General features: G+C 45.3%; 1 protein-coding gene across 1 annotated transcript; it reads left to right on the top strand.

The window, feature by feature from the left end:
- Positions 1-3,409: 3,409 nt before the first annotated feature.
- CAPNS1 (calpain small subunit 1) lies at positions 3,410-19,128 on the top strand. Its single transcript, XM_033158615.1, has 10 exons — positions 3,410-3,627; positions 6,809-6,842; positions 7,137-7,226; positions 8,973-9,030; positions 11,571-11,635; positions 12,018-12,086; positions 14,119-14,197; positions 15,205-15,321; positions 16,413-16,471; positions 18,959-19,128. The coding sequence occupies exons 1-10, from the start codon at positions 3,425-3,427 to the stop codon at positions 18,983-18,985; spliced, it is 801 nt and encodes a 266-aa protein (XP_033014506.1). The 5' UTR covers positions 3,410-3,424; the 3' UTR covers positions 18,986-19,128.
- The last annotated feature ends 315 nt before the right edge of the window (positions 19,129-19,443 follow it).

Genomic DNA, 19,443 nt, shown 5'->3' with positions numbered 1-19,443 from the left:
TCCCAACCGCCCTTCAACCAGATAAATAATAATAATAATAATAATAATAATAATAATAATAATAATAATAATAAATTTTATTATTTGTACCCCGCCCATCTGTCCCAAGCTCTGGGCGACTTCCAACAAATATTAAAATACATTAAAATATCACAGATTAAAAACTTCCCTAAACAGATAAAAGTTCCAGGAACTTTATGGGGTCTCCCTCCAGGCCTACTATGAGACGCCTATGATGTCGGGAGCGAGATAATCAAGTAAGGGATCCATTCACCTCACAGGATTTAATATTTTGAGGAAGTTTTGTCTAGGGATGCTTCTCTCTCTGTGTGTGTGTTTTCCCAGCTCCAAGCTGCCCCGATTTGATCCCTGCATCGCAGGGGGTTGGGCTAGATGACCCCTAGGATCCCATCCAACTACAATTCTAGGATTCTCACAGCTCCTTGGCAATAGGGATGTGTACACACACACACACACACACTCCTAGGCAACACTATTGCAAACTCTTCCACAAAGTGTTGCAAAATATTAGATCCCTTGAAGTCAACAGATCCCTCTTGCCCTGTGTTGAGCCGCTCTCTAAATTGGGGAGGAAAAACAAAATAAAATTAAAAAATTCCTTCCAGTAGGGTTACTCTTGTGTTGGAACATTTTACTCTGCTGCAATGGTCTGGATCCCTGCCCAGATCTCAAGGTTTCAGTGATCATGCTAAAATGAGCAGGCCATCTTCCACTTTCCTTATATTTCACGAGCGGAAACACACACCAAACCGTCCTTTTACAGTATTCTAAAGCATTTTTAAAATTGCCAGCAAACCTTTTTCTTTGGGGGGTGGGAAGTCTATTGTGCACAGTGGGGCTTACTCCCAGGTAAATGAGCCCAGGACCCCAACAAAGGCCAGATCCGTACAATTGAAGCATATTCAGCGCACATTTAAAGAGCATGTCTTCACCCCAAAAAGGCTGGGAACCGTAGTTTGGTTCAGGGTGCCGCAAATGGTAGTGTTGTGAAGGCAAGCTGTTGTTCCCAGGATTCTTCGGCGTGGGGATCATGTCCATTTGCTATTCTTTGAATGTATGGATCTGCCCACAGTTAAACAGAAAACCCTTTTTTTTTGTAACCGCAGGGAACCTTGGGAGTTGTAGGCAGGGCAATGAATCGGGATGCTGTGGCAGGCCAGATCCCTAATCGCCCGCAGAACTACACGCCCCAGAGTTCCTTCCGAGGAGGAGCCTGTGACAGTTAATCCAGTTTCATTCCACCCGACAGACACGACAGGCTGTTAGGCCTGAAAAGTTCCTCCAAAAACACACAAACACACAACCCGGAATGTTGGAAGGGACATTTCCAGCTTCTGGCTTCAACTACTGCTCCAAAAACATTTCTTAAATGCCTTCCTTTCTCCAAACGCCAGCAATGTTTCTTAGAGGGTCCTGCTCTTAAGTGATTTCTTCTTTTTTTGGGGGGGGGGTTAACAATCTAGTGGAAAAAGGGGTAAAAAAGAGGAAACATGGGGTATCTGGGTCGCCTTTGCAGCTTTGGAAAGAAAAATATGGATTTGACTAGATAGCTGGGGAGAATGAAATAACCGGGGAAGTTGGAGCAGTTTTATCCAACTCTAATGCACCCCCCCCCACACACAAACATGGTGTCTTCCATATGTTTTGGACTACAATTCCCATCAGCACTAGGTTTGGGGGGGGGCTGGGTGTCAGGATTCCCAGCTTATAGATCCGGTATTGCGTGAGGGTGTGGGAACAGTGAGTGCTTAGGGCAGGAAAAGTCAATTGCATTCTCTCCCCGCTGCTCCTTCCTTGTCCGTATGGGGTCGGAACATTTCCTGTCGCCCCAAAACTCCCTCTCTGTGTCCTCCGATGCTCACCAACAACATTTAAAACCAGAATTAGCGCTATTTTGGCGTGAGATTTGCAAATAACCCTTCCCCGGAAAGGTTGAACGTGCAAAAACGAAGTTACAGGTGGGTAGCCGTGTTGGTCTGCCATAGTCGAAACAAAATAGAAAATTCTTTCCAGTAGCACCTTAGAGACCAACTGAGTTTGTTCTTTGCTCATACCAAGAACAAACTCTTTTTTAAAAAAATAATTTTATTATTATTTTACAAAATGTACAGTAATAAACAATGAATTGCAAATAAAGATAGAGAATTGTACAACACAACCAGTTACGATTATTTTGTTTCATAACTTCTAGTACACTTTCTTCTTTGTTGTTACCCCTATCCGATATCCAATTCCATGCATTTATACAATTCTGAATATTTTGTATATTCAAAGAACAAACTCAGTTGGTCTATAAGGTGCTACTGGAAAGAACTTTCTATTTTGATGCAAAAACGAAACGAAACAAAAACCAACACAGAGTTCCTGAAAGACCAGAATATTTCATAGAATCGTCGAGATGCAAAAACGAAACGGAACAAAAACCAACACAGAGTTCCTGAAAGACCAGAATATTCCATACAATCGTAGAGATGGGAGGGGAATCCCTGAGGGTCATCTAGTCCAACCCCCTGCAAATATGGCAGAAAGGTTTCTGGACTCCAGACCATTTCTATCCAAATGCAGGGTTATCCTGAGTTGCAGGTTCACACATACACACATGAAATCATGCAGAAACACAGATGCACACGGTTAGGGGGTGGGAATGGTTAATATTGGGGACCAGTGCCAGATTTACGTATAAGCTAAACAAGCTCTAGCTTAGGGCCCCCCTCTCTTGGGAGCCCCAATAAAATTTAAAGGAAAAAAGAACCCGGATGTACATTTCCAAAATATAAGATAAAAAAATAAAATAAAATAAAACCGACGTACAGCAACCGTGTTTTGTGTTGTGTCGGCTCCTATGATGTAAACTGTGGGCCCCGCCTGCTAGCCTGCTCCCTAAAATATCACCGGTTTTCTCCTTTCTATATATAGGCAAAGCAACAGAATCTCTCCCTGCAGGATTACAATACTTAGACACGGCACAAAAGGAAGAGAGGATGGGGAGGGTAGAGGAAATGTGGGCGGGTTGGGAGGAAATTTGGGCACAAAGTGTTAAAAAGTAGCTCTTATTCAAACTGGAATAGAAACAGTTTCAGGGACAGGAGTTGGGAACAGAATCAGATTAACGTTACACAACAGGATTTAGGTTGTTTGGGTGTGTTACTAAAAAAAATAATGTAATTCTCCCCCCTTAACAAAAGAAAAGAAAGATCTGCTGCTTAATTCTCTTCTTTCAGGTTCTTAGCATTAAGAAAATGTGGCGAGGTGTTACCTGAAATGTGTTTCACGCGCCACGAAACTTGTGACCAACGTAACACCGCGGTGTGCACCTTGCACGGCAGAAGTTGCACTTTTTTGTGTGTCGGTGTGTTTTAAACAAACTTCCCTTCCTCTCCAAACAGAGAAAACCCTTCCGAAAATGTTCCTTGTCAAAAACTTCCTTGGCGGAGGCGGAGGAGGCGGAGGAGGAGGAGGCAACATCAAGATCGGGGGAGCGAACATCAACATTGGCAACGTCATCGGAGGGTTTTTAGGTGGCGGAGGGGGAAGTGGAGGCGGAGGAGGAGGAGGCGGTGGAGGCGGAGCCATGGGAATCCTGGGAGGAGTCATCAGCGCCATCAGGTGAGTACATTACGGTATATTGTTTATGTAACTGGCTTGCAAATAGCCACTGGCCTGCTTACCAGGTAACCAGAAAGGGAAGACGGTGGTAGTTTTTTGGTATTCACACATGTGTAACAATGTAAATATACATAAAAAATTAACAACCAAAATTTAAACTATGTTCTTAATAAGATACCGAACATTTTACTATTTTTTAAAATTATTTTTATAGATATTTTTGACAATTTTATTAAATGTTAAAGTATTGTCACGGGTGGGACAAAAAAAAGAAGACACGGAGCTTGAGATAAGTTTGATTTATGGAAAAACTCTGTGAGTTGGGAGGTGAATCAATGATAAACTCAGCATATCTGTTTAAATCAATGTTTATTGGTTACAACTATGCAATCAGAAATTAAGTTTAAGAAATTTAACGATACAAAATTAAGGAAAAAATGCTGTCACGGGTGGGACAATCATCAGAAAACTTTTGACTTGAACACTTCTGTGAAGACTACGTGGGTGGACTTTTGAAAAGAAGGTCCATAAACTAAACTTTTTTTTTGTCTTTAGCTTTAAAAAATTGGTTAGACTGCACGTTTGGAATCTTCCTCACCCAAGTCCAGCGCTCATCTAGCATTCTTATCAGGCTCAATTTTCATGGAATGGCCCAACTGGCTTGTAAATAGCCACTTGCCTGCTTACCAGGTAACCAGAAAGGGAAGACAGTGGTAGTTTTTTTCTTCCGAGCGTTTAACGCATCAGAAATTATTGCGGAGCCATGCAGGTATAAATTATTACGGCCCAATACCTTGTCTGCCACCCGGCGCATTTAAATTCCTGCACGGCAAGGTGAAAATTGTTGGCCCATTGATCTGGGATCCACCCAGCCACGGTTTTCTGCAGATTCCACCAATCAAAATATGTCAGTTCCCTCCTGATGTGCAGAGGTGTAGGAAGCTGCTCGGGCACCCGGAGCGGCAAACATGATGTGCACCTTTCCTTCCGCTGTTTGCAGAGATGGGAACGGCTGTTGGTGTTTGCCGTCGGACTGGTTTGCTAGCATGCAAGGAATCCCAGGTCAACAAGCAAACATCCACCATCAGCTGGGATGAAACCCAGAAGAAGAGTTAGGCTTCGGTCCCAAGGGAGTGAGGCCCACTTAACTTTGGGGCACTCCTTTCAGGGTAAACATACTGAGGATTGCAGTTATTATTGTGCCACTTACAGCTTTGCTACTGAAGTTTGGACTCTCGGGAGTGAATAATAAAAATAAAAATACTCTGGGCGGCTCCCAACAAAATACCGTTGTCAAGGGCTCTTGAGTGGAAGGAGGAGTTTGGGGCCACACTCAGAGCCACAGTGTGGAGGCGAGGGGCGGGCCAGAGAGGGAGAGGTCACCCCAAGTGTCACCCCTCCTAGGGTGGTACCCAGGACGGCCCGCCCCCCTGCCCCCTCGCTCCGCCCCTGCACTCACCCCGTACCTTTAAAGAACCATGGTACCACGTTAGAAAGTCATGGCTTCCCTCCTCCCCAAAGAATGATGGGAATTGTAGTTTGTTAAGGGCGCTGAGACAGGACGCAGGTGGCGCTGTGGGTTAAACCACAGAGCCTAGGGATTGCAGATCAGAAGGTTGGCGGTTCGAATCCCCGCAATGACGGGGTGAGCTCCCGTTGCTCGTTCCCTGCTCCTGCCCACCTAGCAGTTCAAAAGCACGTCAAAGTGCAAGTAGATAAATAGGTACCGCTCCGGCGGGAAGGTAAACGGCGTTTTTGTGCGCTGCTCTGGTTCGCCAGAAGCGGCTTAGTCATGCTGGACACATGACCCGCAAGCTGTACGCCGGCTCCCTCGGCCAGTAAAGCGAGATGAGACAGGGTCTGAAATCAGCCAGGCACCAGGCACGTTTTGGGACTGGCACATGTCAAATTGCGGAGATCTCTGGATAACAGGTTGGCAACTGGGGAAAGCCAGAGAAGGATCTGAGATATTTTCTTTGAAGCTTGAGTTTGTTTTATTCTGAATTGTCCTATTTGGCGTTTTAAGGTGTTGTCAACTTCTTTGAGAGTTGTTCTTTAAAATACAGTCGTACCTTGGGCTATAGCCGCTTCAGGTTGCGCGTTTTTGGGTTGCACACCACGCCGAACCTGGAAGTACCGGAACGGGTAACTTCCGGTTTCAGCGCTTCGCGCAGGCGCGCTAGATCGCAACCCGCGAGTGCGCAGACGCGGCGCTGCGAGTTACGGACGCTGCGGGTTGCGAATGCGCCTCCTGCACGGATCACGTTTGCAACCCGAGCATCCACTGTATAAAGTGGTAAATATAGGATTATGATAATAATAATAATCTTCAAGGGGCAAGGAGCCTAGACTTTCCGTTGTGGTGACCATAACCCAGGTCTAAGGTGCCATTTCGCGATTAGATTATATATCTGAGTTTCTAACACTGAGAGGGATTGACTGTTAAACCTCTCTGTGAATTGGTAGTTCTGGGAGGCGAATGACTCGTTTCTTCCTTTTCCTGCTGAATCATACCTGGAATTTTCCAACTATCCTGTATGCAAATAATGCCACAGCATGAGGCACGATGATTCCAAGTCAGCTCTGCCTCTGAGCTTTCTGAAAGCAATGTTCCCACCATTCCAAGCTTTTCTCTGAGACAATGAGGGCTAGAAGCTTGGTTTAAAACATGCAGAACACACACACACAGAGAGAGAGACATGTTACTGTTCGTTCCTTTTCTCCCTTGCATTTTGATGCCCGCTGAAAACCTTGTTTAGTCCAGTCTGCCCAGGTGTGTAGAAAGTTGAAGTAATTTTAATCCGTTTTAATATTCTACTTTGTGTATGTTTTAAAGTGGGCATCCCCAACCTGCGGCCCTCCAGATGTTTTGTCCTACAACTCCCACGATCCCTAGCTATCGGGACCAGCGGTCAGGGATGATGGGAATTGTAGTCCAAAACATCTGGAGGGCCGAAGGTTGGGGGTGCCTGTTTTAAAGTATCGTTGTGGTTTTTTTCTGGATTTTCCTGTTCTGTAAACCACATTGACGGCTTAAAAAAAAAAAATTAAGCAGCTGATGGGAATTGTAGTCCAGCTTGGCAAGGTCTGTATTGAACCACCCCTTCCCGTGGCGATGCTTTGAAAGACCCACCACTGATCACATCCGTCTTTTCTCTCCTCCATGCCTGCCGTCCATCAGTGAAGCTGCTGCGCAGTACAACCCAGAACCTCCGGTGAGTCCTCCATTTCCATTTTTCTTACTCCGCAGCCTTCGTTGCTGCTCCTGCTGGAGACAGGATACTGGGTTGCCGATTCAGGAAGCTGCCAGGGGTTTGATTTTGGCCACTGCCTGGAATTTTATTGAACAGAATTGGGGAAGGCTGGGTCCCCCACCCCCCCGGCCACACTGCTCTCAAGCTTTTCAGGCGTGGGTTTTCTCAAGTCCTCCGGGAATCGAACCCGGGGCGCTTGGCAGGGATTCCTTCCCTCCAATCTAATTCCGTGCTTCTCTGTTTCTCTCCTCGCAGCCTCCTCGCAGCCACTTTTCCAACATCGAAGCCAACGAGAGCGAGGAACAGCGGCAGTTCCGGAAGCTCTTTGTGCAGCTGGCGGGAGACGTGAGTGTTTTTCCTCTTTCCCCCTCCCCGGTGGCCTTTCCATGAACACTGAGGACTAGCCTGATGCTTCTGGGTTTGGGCCGAGGAGGGGGAGAAAAGTCCCAGGCGGGGAACTGAGTTGCATCCAGCACAACGGCACTGCTGTTTTGAGGCTGCTGCCCACTGCAGTTTTCTCCGCGGGTAAGCCCCATTGAACTTGGTGGGATTTACCTCTGAGAAAACGCACATGCAGAATTGGATAAGATGACCCCAGAGGACAGGATCACACTTCAAAATGACCTTAACAGATTAGACAACTGGGCCAAAGCAAACAAGATGAATTTTAACAGGGAGAAATGTCAAGTACTACACTTGGGCAAAAAAAATGAAAGGCACAAATACAGGATGGGTGACACCTGGCTTGAGAGCAGTACATGTGAAAAGGATCTAGGAGTCTTGGTAGACCACAAACTTGACATGAGTCAACAGTGTGATGCAGCAGCTAAAAAAGCCAATGCAATTCTGGGCTGCATCAATAGGAGTATGGCATCTAGATCAAGGGAGGTAATAGTACCACTGTATTCCGCTTTGGTCACCTGGAATACTGTGTCCAGTTCTGGACACCCCAGTTCAAGAAGGATACTGACAAGCTGGAATGTGTCCAGAGGAGGGCAACCAAAATGGTCCAAGGCCTGGAAACGATGCCTGATGAGGAACGGCTTAGGGAGCTGGTAATGTTTAGCCTGGAGAAGAGAAGGTTAAGGGGTGACATGATAGCCATGTTCAAATATATCAAAGGATGTCATATAGAGGAGGGAGAAAGGTTGTTTTCTGCTGCTCCAGAGAAGCGGACACGGAGCAATGGATTCAAACTACAAGAAAGAAGATTCCACCTAAGCATTAGGAAGAACTTCCTGACAGTAAGAGCTGTTGGACAGTGGGATTTGCTAACAAGGAGTGTGGTGGAGTCTCCTTCTTTGGAGGACTTTAAGCGGAGGCTTGACAGCCATCTGTCAGGAATGCTTTGATGGTGTTTCCTGCTTGGCAGGGGGTTGGACTGGATGGCCCTTGGGGTCTCTTCCAACTCTAGGATTCTATGACAGGAAGAATTCAAAACTGGCGGGACCAGGAATTCCTGAAGGATTGGACTAAATTTGAGAAATATTTGAAAGACAGTTGTAAGCAACAAATCCCGCTAGTAGGTTTGCAAGACATTTTGTAAGGTTAATTTTAGGAAATATTGTGGAGATAATTCTGGAAGGTAATAATCAGTTATTGTGATAAAAAGTAATAGTGAAGTTGGAAATACAATGAGAAATTAGGAAATTTGAAAATCCTGAGAAGTATTCCACCTAAACATTAGGAAGAACTTCCCGACAGTGTGAGGCTGTTGGACAGTGGAATTTGCTGCCAAGGAGTGTGGTGGAGTCTCCTTCTTTGGAGGTCTTTAAGCAGAGGCTTGACAGCCGTCTGTCAGGAATGCTTTGATGGTGTTTCCTGCTTGGCAGGGGGTTGGACTGGATGGCCCTTGGGGTCTCTTCCAACTCTTATAATTCTATGATTCTAAGTGGTTGACGGAAGTCAAAAATATGTGTAAGAGATGAATAGTATTGGATGCTTAAAAGAATGTATGTAAAACTTAATAAAAATTATTTATAAGAAAGAAAAAAGAGAAAACACGCATGGGAAATGGAAAACAACTTTCTCTAAGCTCTGAGCTTTTCCTTGTCTGCTGCAGCTGACACCATTCCCTTAATTTTGTCCTAGGACATGGAAGTCAGTGCGACCGAGCTCATGAACATCCTCAACAAAGTGGTGACTCGGCGTAAGTGGGAGATTTCTTTTCCTTGGGGGCCTATTGGGGTGGAGGCGCCTACCCAGCTGTACTCGCTGAGACTGATGGGAGTTGTAGTCCCAAGCGTCTGCCGGGATTAAATCTATTGGCAATTTAGCAACTTGGAAACTCCTAGATTGGTGCATCAAGCTTAATCCGTTCCGGAAGTCCGTTCCAAAACCAAAACGTTCCAAAACCGAGTCGCACTTTCCCATAGAAAGCAGTGCAAAACGGATTAATCCATTCCAGGCTTTTAAAAACCACCCCTAAAACAGCAATTTAACATGAATTTTGCTATCTTAGGAGACCATCGATCCATAAAATGAAAGCCATACTGTACTATTTAATAAATAAGACAGTATTTTAATGTATCCTAATATCTGTTGGAAGCTGCCCAGAGTGGCTGGGGAAACCCAGCCTGATGGGTGGGGTACAAATAATATATAATAATAATTATTATTATTAATGATAAAAATTCAAATTGCCATATTTTCTGGCGTATAAGACGACTGGGCATATAAGCCGACCCCCAACTTTTCCAGTTAAAATATAGAGTTTGGGATATACTCGACCGCAGATTCTCCACCCGGCATATAAAACGACCCCCGACTTTTGAGATGATTTTCCTGGATTAAAAAGTAGTCTTATACTCCAGAATATACAGTAGATATTTTTCTTCTTCCCTGCATTGATAATAGTCATTGTTTGGATCGGGGACTTCTATTCATTTCCACAGTCATACAATCAGTCAGTAGCTGAAGTGGGTTCCACTCAAGTCGCAAAAACAAATTAACCGGAAAAGCCCTCAAAAACGAAAATGCAAAATAAATTGCAAAAACAAAAGCGCCAAACTGAATCCGTTCCGGAAGTCCGTTTGACTTTTGAAATGTTCGGAAACTGAGGCGCGGCTTCTGATCGGTGCAGGCGCCCCGGAAACAACAGCCGACAGCCTCATTGGATGTTTGGCTTCTGAAAAACGTTTGAAAACCGGAACACTTACATCTGGGTTTTTGGCGTTTGGGAACCAAAGCGTTTGAGTACCAAGGCGTTTGAGTACCAAGGCATCCCTGTACAGTATTTTAATTTTGAAACTTAAAAGAGGCACAGATAGGGTATCTGTGGCCCTCTGGGAATTGCTGGGTTTTTGTTTTAATTCCATAAAATGTATATACCACTTGATGGTAAAGAAAACAAAACTCAAAGCAGTTTGGGGGGAAAAGATTAAAACGAAACAATGATAGTTATCAGTAAAAAAAACCAGTTAAAAGCAATTATTTGAAAAAAATAGAAAAAGTAATTAAAATCAACAATAAAAACCAGCATTTTACTTATCTAGGATTGTATATTCCCAAATGGCTTCCAAGCGGTTTACCATTACAAAATCAATCTGTAAGGTCCTTGGGTAGTTTGCTCACGAGTAACCAGGCAAACGCTGACATTTCTTTAGGCAGTTTTATTGTGCATGCTATTTACAGTGCAGAGCTCAAAAGTTCGTGTCCATCTCATCCGTCCGCAGAATCCGGGAGTGCCCCTTTCCGGTTTTGCCCCCAACATAAAGATTTTTGGGATGCGAAATCCCCGCCTCCCTTCTTTCTTAAGATTTAGTGTCAGGAGTATAACGTATTCCTGGACACTGCAGAGTTAGACGCAGACTTTTCTGGAAGCTTCTGGCTGTTGTGTAATTGACTGGACAGCACAACGCAGGAACTCAGCAACTCACTGGATAACTATATACAGTATTTATTGAATGAAGCAACTAGTATCCATAAGTTACTACTTACAGACTTTACAAAATAAAAGAAACAAAACATAAAATCTTTTCCTCTCTGTCTCTCTCTCTATACTGACCACGTTCTCTACACCAACCACACACTAACCACACTAACCACAGAAGCTCTCACACGGAGCTCAGTCTTTAGGAACTCATTGACCAATCACAGGTCGTTGCTAAGGGTCTAGAGAGAGAGCAGATCTGGGCTTTCTGCCAACTGCTAATTGCTTGGAGATAGACAGCTGAAATTCTGCACGTAGGCAACTCTGAAATCTCTAACATTCTTTACGTTTGACCCCTCTGCGTGTTTTGGGGGACGGAAATGGCGTTTGCGGGAGGGGGGGTGCAGGGTCTCTCTAAAATCCCGAGAGCCCTCTCACCACCCTGTGCTGAGCCGGGGACAATTCCCTGACACAACCCATACACGATGGCATTAAAACCTGCTCTACTCTACAGCAAGCGATTAAAAACCGTAAAGATTAAAAACCGTTAAAATCTCAAGTTCAATTCAGGGGAACGCTTGCCTAAATCGGCGAGGTAATGGGAGCCGGCGGGATGCCAACACAGATGGGAGTGTCTCATATTTATTATTTCAGTACCTATTAACCCTTATCACCCCTGACCATTGGTCATGCTGGCTGGAGCTGTTGGAAGATGAGGTCCCAACAGCAAGGTCTTGCCCACCCCAGATGAGAAGACCTCCGTCTTCTAATTCCGGCATTGGCTTCAACCCCCTTTCCCCCCCCCTCTTCCTTCCCAGATCCGGACTTGAAGACGGACGGCTTTGGGATTGACACCTGTCGCAGCATGGTGGCGGTCATGGACGTATCCTCTTGCCAGATGGGGACCTGGAGCTGGGGTTTGCTCCCTCTGCATTCTTAGAGGAAGGGCGGAAGCTCAGCGGCGGAGGAGCTCAGTTTGCCAATGGCCCAGGTCCCTGGTATCTCTGGGGCGGGCTGGGAATGTCCAAGTCCCACATTAATATTTCTCAAGTAAAACAGAAGCGTCAGTCCAGAGATCTCCTGGTTCCCCGGCTCCCTGCTTGCCTGGCGACCTGGTCACTGGCTGTGCAGGGTTGGGCCTCCGTGGGGCTCTTAGGATCAGGGACCTGGTGCCCGAGGGGGCCCTTTCCGTGCTGCTTCTGGGGGAAAAGGGGTGGGAATCTGTGTGCTTGTGGCTTTTTGCTCCTTGACTGTGCCCCGCCTAGAGCGACACAACCGGAAAACTGGGCTTTGAGGAATTCAAGTACCTCTGGAACAACATCAAGAAGTGGCAGGTAAAATGATTATTTTGTTTATTTTTGCATCTAGCACACTCCTATTTTGGGATGGGGCTGGGGCAGGGTGGATTTGATTTAAATGAAATCGATTTAAATCACAATTCAAATCACTGGTCGGTAAGACTTGATTTAAATCACTGGTCAGTAAGTCTTGATTTAAATCACTAGTCAGTGCATAATCAGAACGAGAACAAAACAGAACAAGAAGTACAAAAATGTGATAACATGCAGGTGAAACTCGAAAAATTAGAATATCGTGGAAAAGTCCATTTATGTAAGCAATTGTTTTCATTCGCTACTGGAGTTTAATATATGAGATACACTCATGACATGCAAAGCGAGATATGCCAAGCCTTTGTTTGTTATAATTGTGATGATTATGGCGTACAGCTGATGAAAACCCCAAAGTTGAGATTGTGAATTTGGGGTTCTCATCAGCTGTACGCCATAATCATCACAATTATAACAAATAAAGGCTTGGCATATCTTGCTTTGCATGTCACGAGTCTATCTCACGTATTAGTTTCACCTTTTAAGTTGAATTACTGAAAGAAATGAACCTTTCCACAATATTCTAATTTTTCGAGTTTCTCCTGTAAACCAGAAATGGTAGTTGAGGGAAGTCAACAGGGAGGGGGGAAATTGGATGTTTAGCAATGATACTGGATATTTGTTTTGAGGAAAGAAAATCAATAAAAATTATTATAAACAGAGAGAGAGGGAACAAGAACAAAACAGAGTTTAGTCAGCCAATGGAGCCAGTTGTGGCAGCGACAGAAGCTAAGCTCTGGATGACGAACCAAGTAGTACCTTGGTTTACAACCATAATCTGTTCCGGAGGTCCGTTTGTGAACCAAAACAGGTTGTAACCCAAGGCGCGCTTTCGCCAATGGGGCCTCAGAAAAATTTGTTTGTAATTCAAAAACAAAAACGGGTTGTAATCCAAAAAAAGGTTGCAAACCGGGACATGCACTTCTGGGTTTGATGTGTTTGTAACCCAAAATGTATGCAAACCAAGGTACCGCTGTAAAGCATCTCTCTCTGGGACCAAAGAGAGAACAGGTTTCCTGCGCTGCATTAAGAACAGAAAGAATAAGGCACTGCAATCCTGTTTAAAAGCAATGTGTGATTTTGTATTTTGCCAACGTCTGCTTTATAACTAGTTTAAGGCTGTTGACAGTGGAGCTTGGAAGCTCGTTTCTTGTGGTGGAAAACATTCACCTCTACCGTATTTTGCGCTCCATAGGGACCATAGGGCGCATGTTTTTCGGACCATAGGGCGCACCTTGTTTTTAGAGGAGACAAGGGAAAAAAAATATTTTTTCTGGTTTCCTCCTCTCAAAGCCCTGTTTTTTTGAGGATCAGCTAAAAGTTTTGCAGCTTTTTTTGCAAAGGGAAATGCCCTGTTTTTTTTGAGGATCAGCTAAAAGTTTTGCAACTTTTTTTAGCAAAGGGGGGAAAGCAAAGCTCCTTTTGCAAAGGGGGAGAAGCAAAAAGGAAAAGCCCCGTTTTTATGGGGTTCAACTCACATTTCTGCAGCTTCTAAAGGAAAGGGAGCCTTTTCTACAGTTTCCAGACAGATAATCTAATCAGCCAGTCCCATGTCGCCGGGGAAACAAACAACCTCCCTCTGCAGCACATTCAACAAAGGAGGGCGGGGCTGAAAGGGAGCCGGGACTCTTATCTCTCTCCCGATCTCTTGCTGATCAGCTGCTGAGCGGGGTCCTTTCAACACCCCCTTTTCTCTTTGTAAAATAAAAAGCATGATCCTCTTTTGGCCCCTGGGCAATTCAGCTCCAGGGACCACCATCCGCTCCATAAGATGCACAGATATTTCCCCTTACTTTTTAGGAGGGAAAAAGTGTGTCTTATGAAGCGAAAAATATGGTACTTTGTACGAGGTCCAGATTCCATTGCAACGACTCTTTAACGGAGAGTCTTGGGTTGGTGAGGACACTATTGTGTTTGGCTGTCCAGTTTGCCTTACCTGTGTTTCCCCTCTCCGATTTTGGGGTTGCCCTGACACCAGTGCATCTACAAGCAATTTGATACAGATCGATCTGGGACCATCGGCAGCAGCGAACTCCCAGGAGCCTTTGAGGCAGCAGGTGAGGGGCAAATGTGATTGGTTAACCAAAAAATGCCATCCGCACCATACATTTAAAGCACTATGTCGTCATTTTAAACAGTCCCCCAAAGAATTCTGGGAGCTGTAGTTTGTTAAAAAGGGTGTTGAGCTCTGAACACAGAGCTACAGTTCCCAGCAGGGCCGGATTGAGGTTTGATGCGGCCCTCAGCTCCTGAAGGTAATGGGGCCCTTTCTATGTCCAGCTGTCCTTTTTAAAGAACAAATGTTTTTTGTGTGTTGAATATACGCTAGATGGTCATTTATGGACCTCATAGGTATCTCAAGCCATTTGCCCACCCCATGTTCCATAATGGAGGGGGTGACAAATTATCTAGGAACAATTACTCCCCTACCAGGGCGGTTCATAAAAAAACCTTTTTTTTTTAATGCCTGTTCCAAAGGTCTTATCTTACTATACTAGGGATTATATACTACCGTATAGATGAAATTTCATGCATATCGGTTAACATCTGAAGAAGTGTGCATGCACACGAAAGCTCATACCAAGAACAAACTTAGTTGGTCTCTAAGGTGCTACTGGAAGTAATTTTTTTAAATTTTTATTTTGTTTTAATAATAGACCTGTTCTCTGACTAGCTCCTCCCTCTTTCCAGTGTGGTGTAGTGGTTGAGAGCGGTGGACTCGTAATCTGGTGAACCGGGTTCGTGTCTGCACTCTTCCACATGCAGCTGCTGGGTGACCTTGGGCTAGTCACAGTTCTCTGAAGTCTCTCAGCCCCACTCACCTCACAGAGTGTTTGTTGTGGGGGAGGAAGGGAAAGGAGAATGTGAGCCGCTTTGAGACTCCTTTGGGTAATGATAAAACGGGATGTCAAATCCAAACTCCTCCTCCTCCTCCTCCTCCTCCTCCTCCTCCTCCTCCTCCTCCTCCTCTTCTTCTTCTTCTTCTTCTTCTTCTTCTTCTTCTTCTTCTTCTTCTTCTTCTTCTTCTTTCCTGCCCTCCATTTCCCCCCTCTTTCCTCGCCAGGCTTCCAGCTCAACGAGCAACTGTACAGCATGATCGTACGCAGATACTCGGATGAGAACGGGAACATGGACTTCGACAACTTCATCAGCTGTTTGGTGCGCCTGGACGCCATGTTTCGTAAGTCGCTGCCCCCGGGGGTTCTTCCAGAGGGGTCCTCCGCGGGTGACTTGATTCCTTTCCAAAAAGAGCTGTCTCGAGGAACCACTAGATTTGGCTCGGTGCCTCTGGTGGCCCAACCTTGAGGCTGGCTGCCTTTGCACGGGAGTCTTTGCACCCGCTTGTGTGAATGTCGACATGGCCTGGGCTGAGGGCTGTTGGGAAAACGCTCTGGGGCGGACGGCAAACTCCCCAAGACTCCGGAGCGTCCTCCCGGTGGCCCTCTCTGGCCGGAACATCCCTCAGTCCAGCATGCCAGTAATCTGCGACCCTTTCCTTATGAAAAGAGCACACAGGTCTTCTAGCATCACGCAGCAAGAAGAAAGACTCATTTGTAGCTCTAAACTACTTTTATTTACAGTCTATATACAGAGACTCCATTAGCACGTCTGTGTTCTCTGAAGAAGAGTACAGAACTGCGACACGGCAGAAGTGAAACCAAAACATACAATAACACTCTTAGGCGGAAGAGATAAGAGACAGACTTCCGTTCCCATACGCTTACTCAGACACTCATGTGATTTACACTAAACATAATATCACAACAGTCCTGCTGTAGCAGCAGAGGATAAATAGAAATCCCAACATGGGCATCACTGATTCCCGGACTTCAAGGCTATGGCTCTTGAGTGCAGAACCATAGAATCCTAGAATCCTAGAGTTGGAAGAGACCCCAAGGGCCATCCAGTCCAACCCCCTGCCAAGCAGGAAACACCTTCAAAGCATTCCTGACAGACGGCTGTCAAGCCTCCGCTTAAAGACCTCCAAAGAAGGAGACTCCACCACACTCCTTGGCAGCAAATCCCACTGTCCAACAGCTCTTACTGTCAGGAAGTTCTTCCTAATGTTTAGGTGGAATCTTCTTTCTTGGAGTTTGAATCCATTGCTCCGTATCCGCTTCTCTGGAGCAGCAGAAAACAACCTTTCTCCCTCCTCTATAGGACATCCTTTTATATATTTGAACATGGCTATCCTATCACCCCTTCACCTTCTCTTCTCCATGCATTCTCTTCGACCACATCCTTCCGTGACGATATCCGTTCTGCTTTCAGGTGCCTTCAAATCTCTGGACAGGGATGGAAGCGGGCAGATTCGCGTGAGCTTGAAGGAGGTAAGGAGAACTTCCGGCTCTTGTTCCACTTTGTGCTCTAGGGCGAGGGAGCTGAGCGGGGGGAACCCGACGAGTGTGGAAACCCAGCAAAAATCCAAAGATCTGGGGGACGGAAGGCTTAGGGTCATAGCTGTAAACTTTCCCCTTTTTTAAAAGAGAAATTCCCTTATTCCGAATAGGATTCCTCGCAAGAAAGGGGAAAAGTTGACAGCTATGGTTAGGGTTGGTAAAGAATGAGCCGAGCGAAAAACGGCCACATGCATTTATTGTTTATTTGAAAGTGTTTATAAAAAGCGCTTTTTAAAAAGCACCACTAAGTGGTGCACTACATAAAAAACAAACAAAACGAATCAGAATGGTAGAGTTGGAAGGGACCCTGAGGGTCATCTAGTCCAACCCCCCTGCAATGCAGGAATCACAGCTGAAGCACCCCTGACAGAGGGCCGTCCAACCTCTGCTTAGAAAACTCCGATGAAGGAGAATATAAGGGAGCCCGGTCCATTCTCGAACGGCTCTTGCCGTCGGGACGTCCTAACTGATGTTCAGTCAGAATCTTGCACCTTTTGTGGGATTCTGGGAACTGTAGTTTGTTACGGCCAGAGGTTGGCAACACGAAAACAGGGCCTTTTCTGTGTTGGCTCCCTGTTTGTGGAACGCTCTACCTAGGAAGGCTCGCTTGGCACCTTCATTGCAGTGCCAGTTGAAAACCTTCCTTTATAACCAGGCCTTAAACTATCTGTGGCCTTTTAGAAGTGGCTGGGGTGGTTTTTTCTCTTTTGCATTTATGTGGGGCCAATTGTCTGGTTGGTTGTAAGTCACTTTGGGTTGCCCTGGGCAAGAAAAAACAACTAACAAATAATAATAATAATAATAATAATAATAATAATAATAATAATACTGTATATTCTGGCGTATAAGACTACTTTTTAATCCAGGAAAATCTTCTCAAAAGTCAAGGGTTGTCTTATATGCCGGGTGGAGAATCTGCGGTCGAGTAGATCTCAAAATCTATATTTTAACTGGAAAAGTTGGGGGGTCGTCTTATACGCCCAGCCGTCTTATATGCCGGAAAATATGGTAATTTGAATTTTAATAATAATAATAATAATAATAATAATAATAATAATAATAATAATAATAATAATAATAATAATTTATTTGTACCCCACCCATCTGGCTGGGTTTCCCCAGCCACTCTGGGCAGCTTCCAACAGATATTAGGATACATTAAAATATTGTCTTATTTATTTAATAGTACAGTATTGCTTTCATTTTATGGATCGATGGTCTCCTAAGATAGTAAAATTCATGTTAAATAGCTGTTTTAGGGGTTGCTTTTAAAAGCCCACTCGTCTTATACGCCGGAAAATACGGTAATAATAATAATTAATAATAATAACCCCCTCACAGAGCTACAGTTCCCAGAGTGGCCCAACTGCCAATTCCTTTTCCCAGGGAATTCTGGGAGTTGTAGCTCTAATGACGCTCAACACCCTTAACGGACTACATTTCCCAGGATTCCTTGGGGTGGGGGAATCCGTGGCTGTTCAGTGGTGGGACACCGTTTTCAACGCACGGTGCTGGTGGGGTTTGTTTTCCTGGGCCCGGCAAAAAGAGAAGGGAGGAACTGAGTCTCCCGTGGATTTGCCGGGTGCAAACTTGCCACATGCCATAGTGCTGCGGCTCAGGGAAAGGTTTTGCCGTGAGCTCTGCATGCGAGGAGGGGAATAAAGAACGAGGAGGTGCTGGGGCGGAGACGGGGAACAGCATATGGGCGAGACTGGGAGATACGGGGCAGGATGGGGGAGCAGGAGATGGAGAGATGCAGACGGGGAATAATAATAATAATAATAATAATAATAATAATAATAATAATAATAATAATTTATTTACACCCCGCCCTTCCCAGCCAAAAACCGGGCTCAGGGCGGCTAACACTAATTAAAATCACAGCAAAAACATAAAAACAATCCATTTAAAATACAGATTAAAATACAAATTTAAAAATTCAAAATTAAATCTGCAGTCTCATTTTCAAATAGCCCACCAATAAAAGAATGAAGCATAAGTATCAAACAGAAACCAACCCAAAGGCCAGGTGGAACAGCTCCGTCTTGCAGGCCCTGCGGAAAGATGCCAAATCCCGCAGGGCCCTGGTCTCTTGTGATAGACCGTTCCACCAAGCCGGGGCCAGTACTGAGAAGGCCCTGGCCCTAGTTGAAGCCAACCTAGCATCTTTGTTGCTCGGGACCTCCAAAAGATTATTATTTGAGGACCTTAAGGTCCTACCCGGGACATACCAGGAGAGGCGGTCCCTTAAGTACGAGGTTCCTAAGCCGCATAGGGCTTTAAAGGTCAAAACCAGCACCTTAAACCTGACCCTGTACTCCACCGGAAGGAGTTGGGCTGCTGAGATGCTTTGAAGATGAGGACTAGAAACTTGGAGAGGATGTGGAGAGTGACATTTGTCTTCTTTCTCCCCCCCAGTGGCTGCAGCTCACCATGTATTCGTAAGGCCAGCCTGCCTGTGGGACCGCGCCCCCCACCGACACCACCGAGCCTGTTCCGGACTGTTTTTAGAAGTTCCACGCTACAGCTGCCTAGCAGTCCTCCCTGCGATGCGGGACAGTCTACAATAAATCCCTTTCTTTCCTTTTTTTCCAGTTTCTCTTCCGCTCCCTTTGCTAAAGCAAAAAAAAAAAGGGGGGGTGGCCTTTTACTGTGTTTGTTTTATATAGCATTTTTAAATCTCCATTAGAAAAGCAGCCGCTAATACAGATTTGCGTTAACCGCTCCGATTTGTTTACTAACAGCGGATGGGTGACTTTTTAGAAGAAACCTCCAGTTTGGCGTGATTTTTGCTTTCCCTTTACCAGGCCGGCTCGGTTTATCGCGGTGCCCCTGCAGATTCTATAATTCGCCATAGTTTCACGATGGAACAATTGCCTTCGTTTCGGGAATCGGGGAGCCGA

The sequence above is a fragment of the Lacerta agilis genome, chromosome 8 (genome assembly GCF_009819535.1).
Source record: "Lacerta agilis isolate rLacAgi1 chromosome 8, rLacAgi1.pri, whole genome shotgun sequence".
In the NCBI taxonomy this organism is placed as follows: Eukaryota; Metazoa; Chordata; class Lepidosauria; order Squamata; family Lacertidae; genus Lacerta; species Lacerta agilis.
The sequence above is the reverse complement of the archived record's forward strand: the minus strand, read 5'-3'. Positions and strand labels throughout refer to the sequence as shown.

Bases quoted from the DNA above. Each gene is read 5' to 3' on its own strand.
- CAPNS1 (XM_033158615.1), top strand. From the start codon at position 3,425: ATGTTCCTTGTCAAAAACTTCCTTGGCGGAGGCGGAGGAGGCGGAGGA. The intron at 3,628-6,808 runs GTGAGTACATTA...GCCGTCCATCAG, and splicing joins GGAGTCATCAGCGCCATCAG to TGAAGCTGCTGCGCAGTACA. The intron at 11,636-12,017 runs GTATCCTCTTGC...TGCCCCGCCTAG, and splicing joins GCATGGTGGCGGTCATGGAC to AGCGACACAACCGGAAAACT.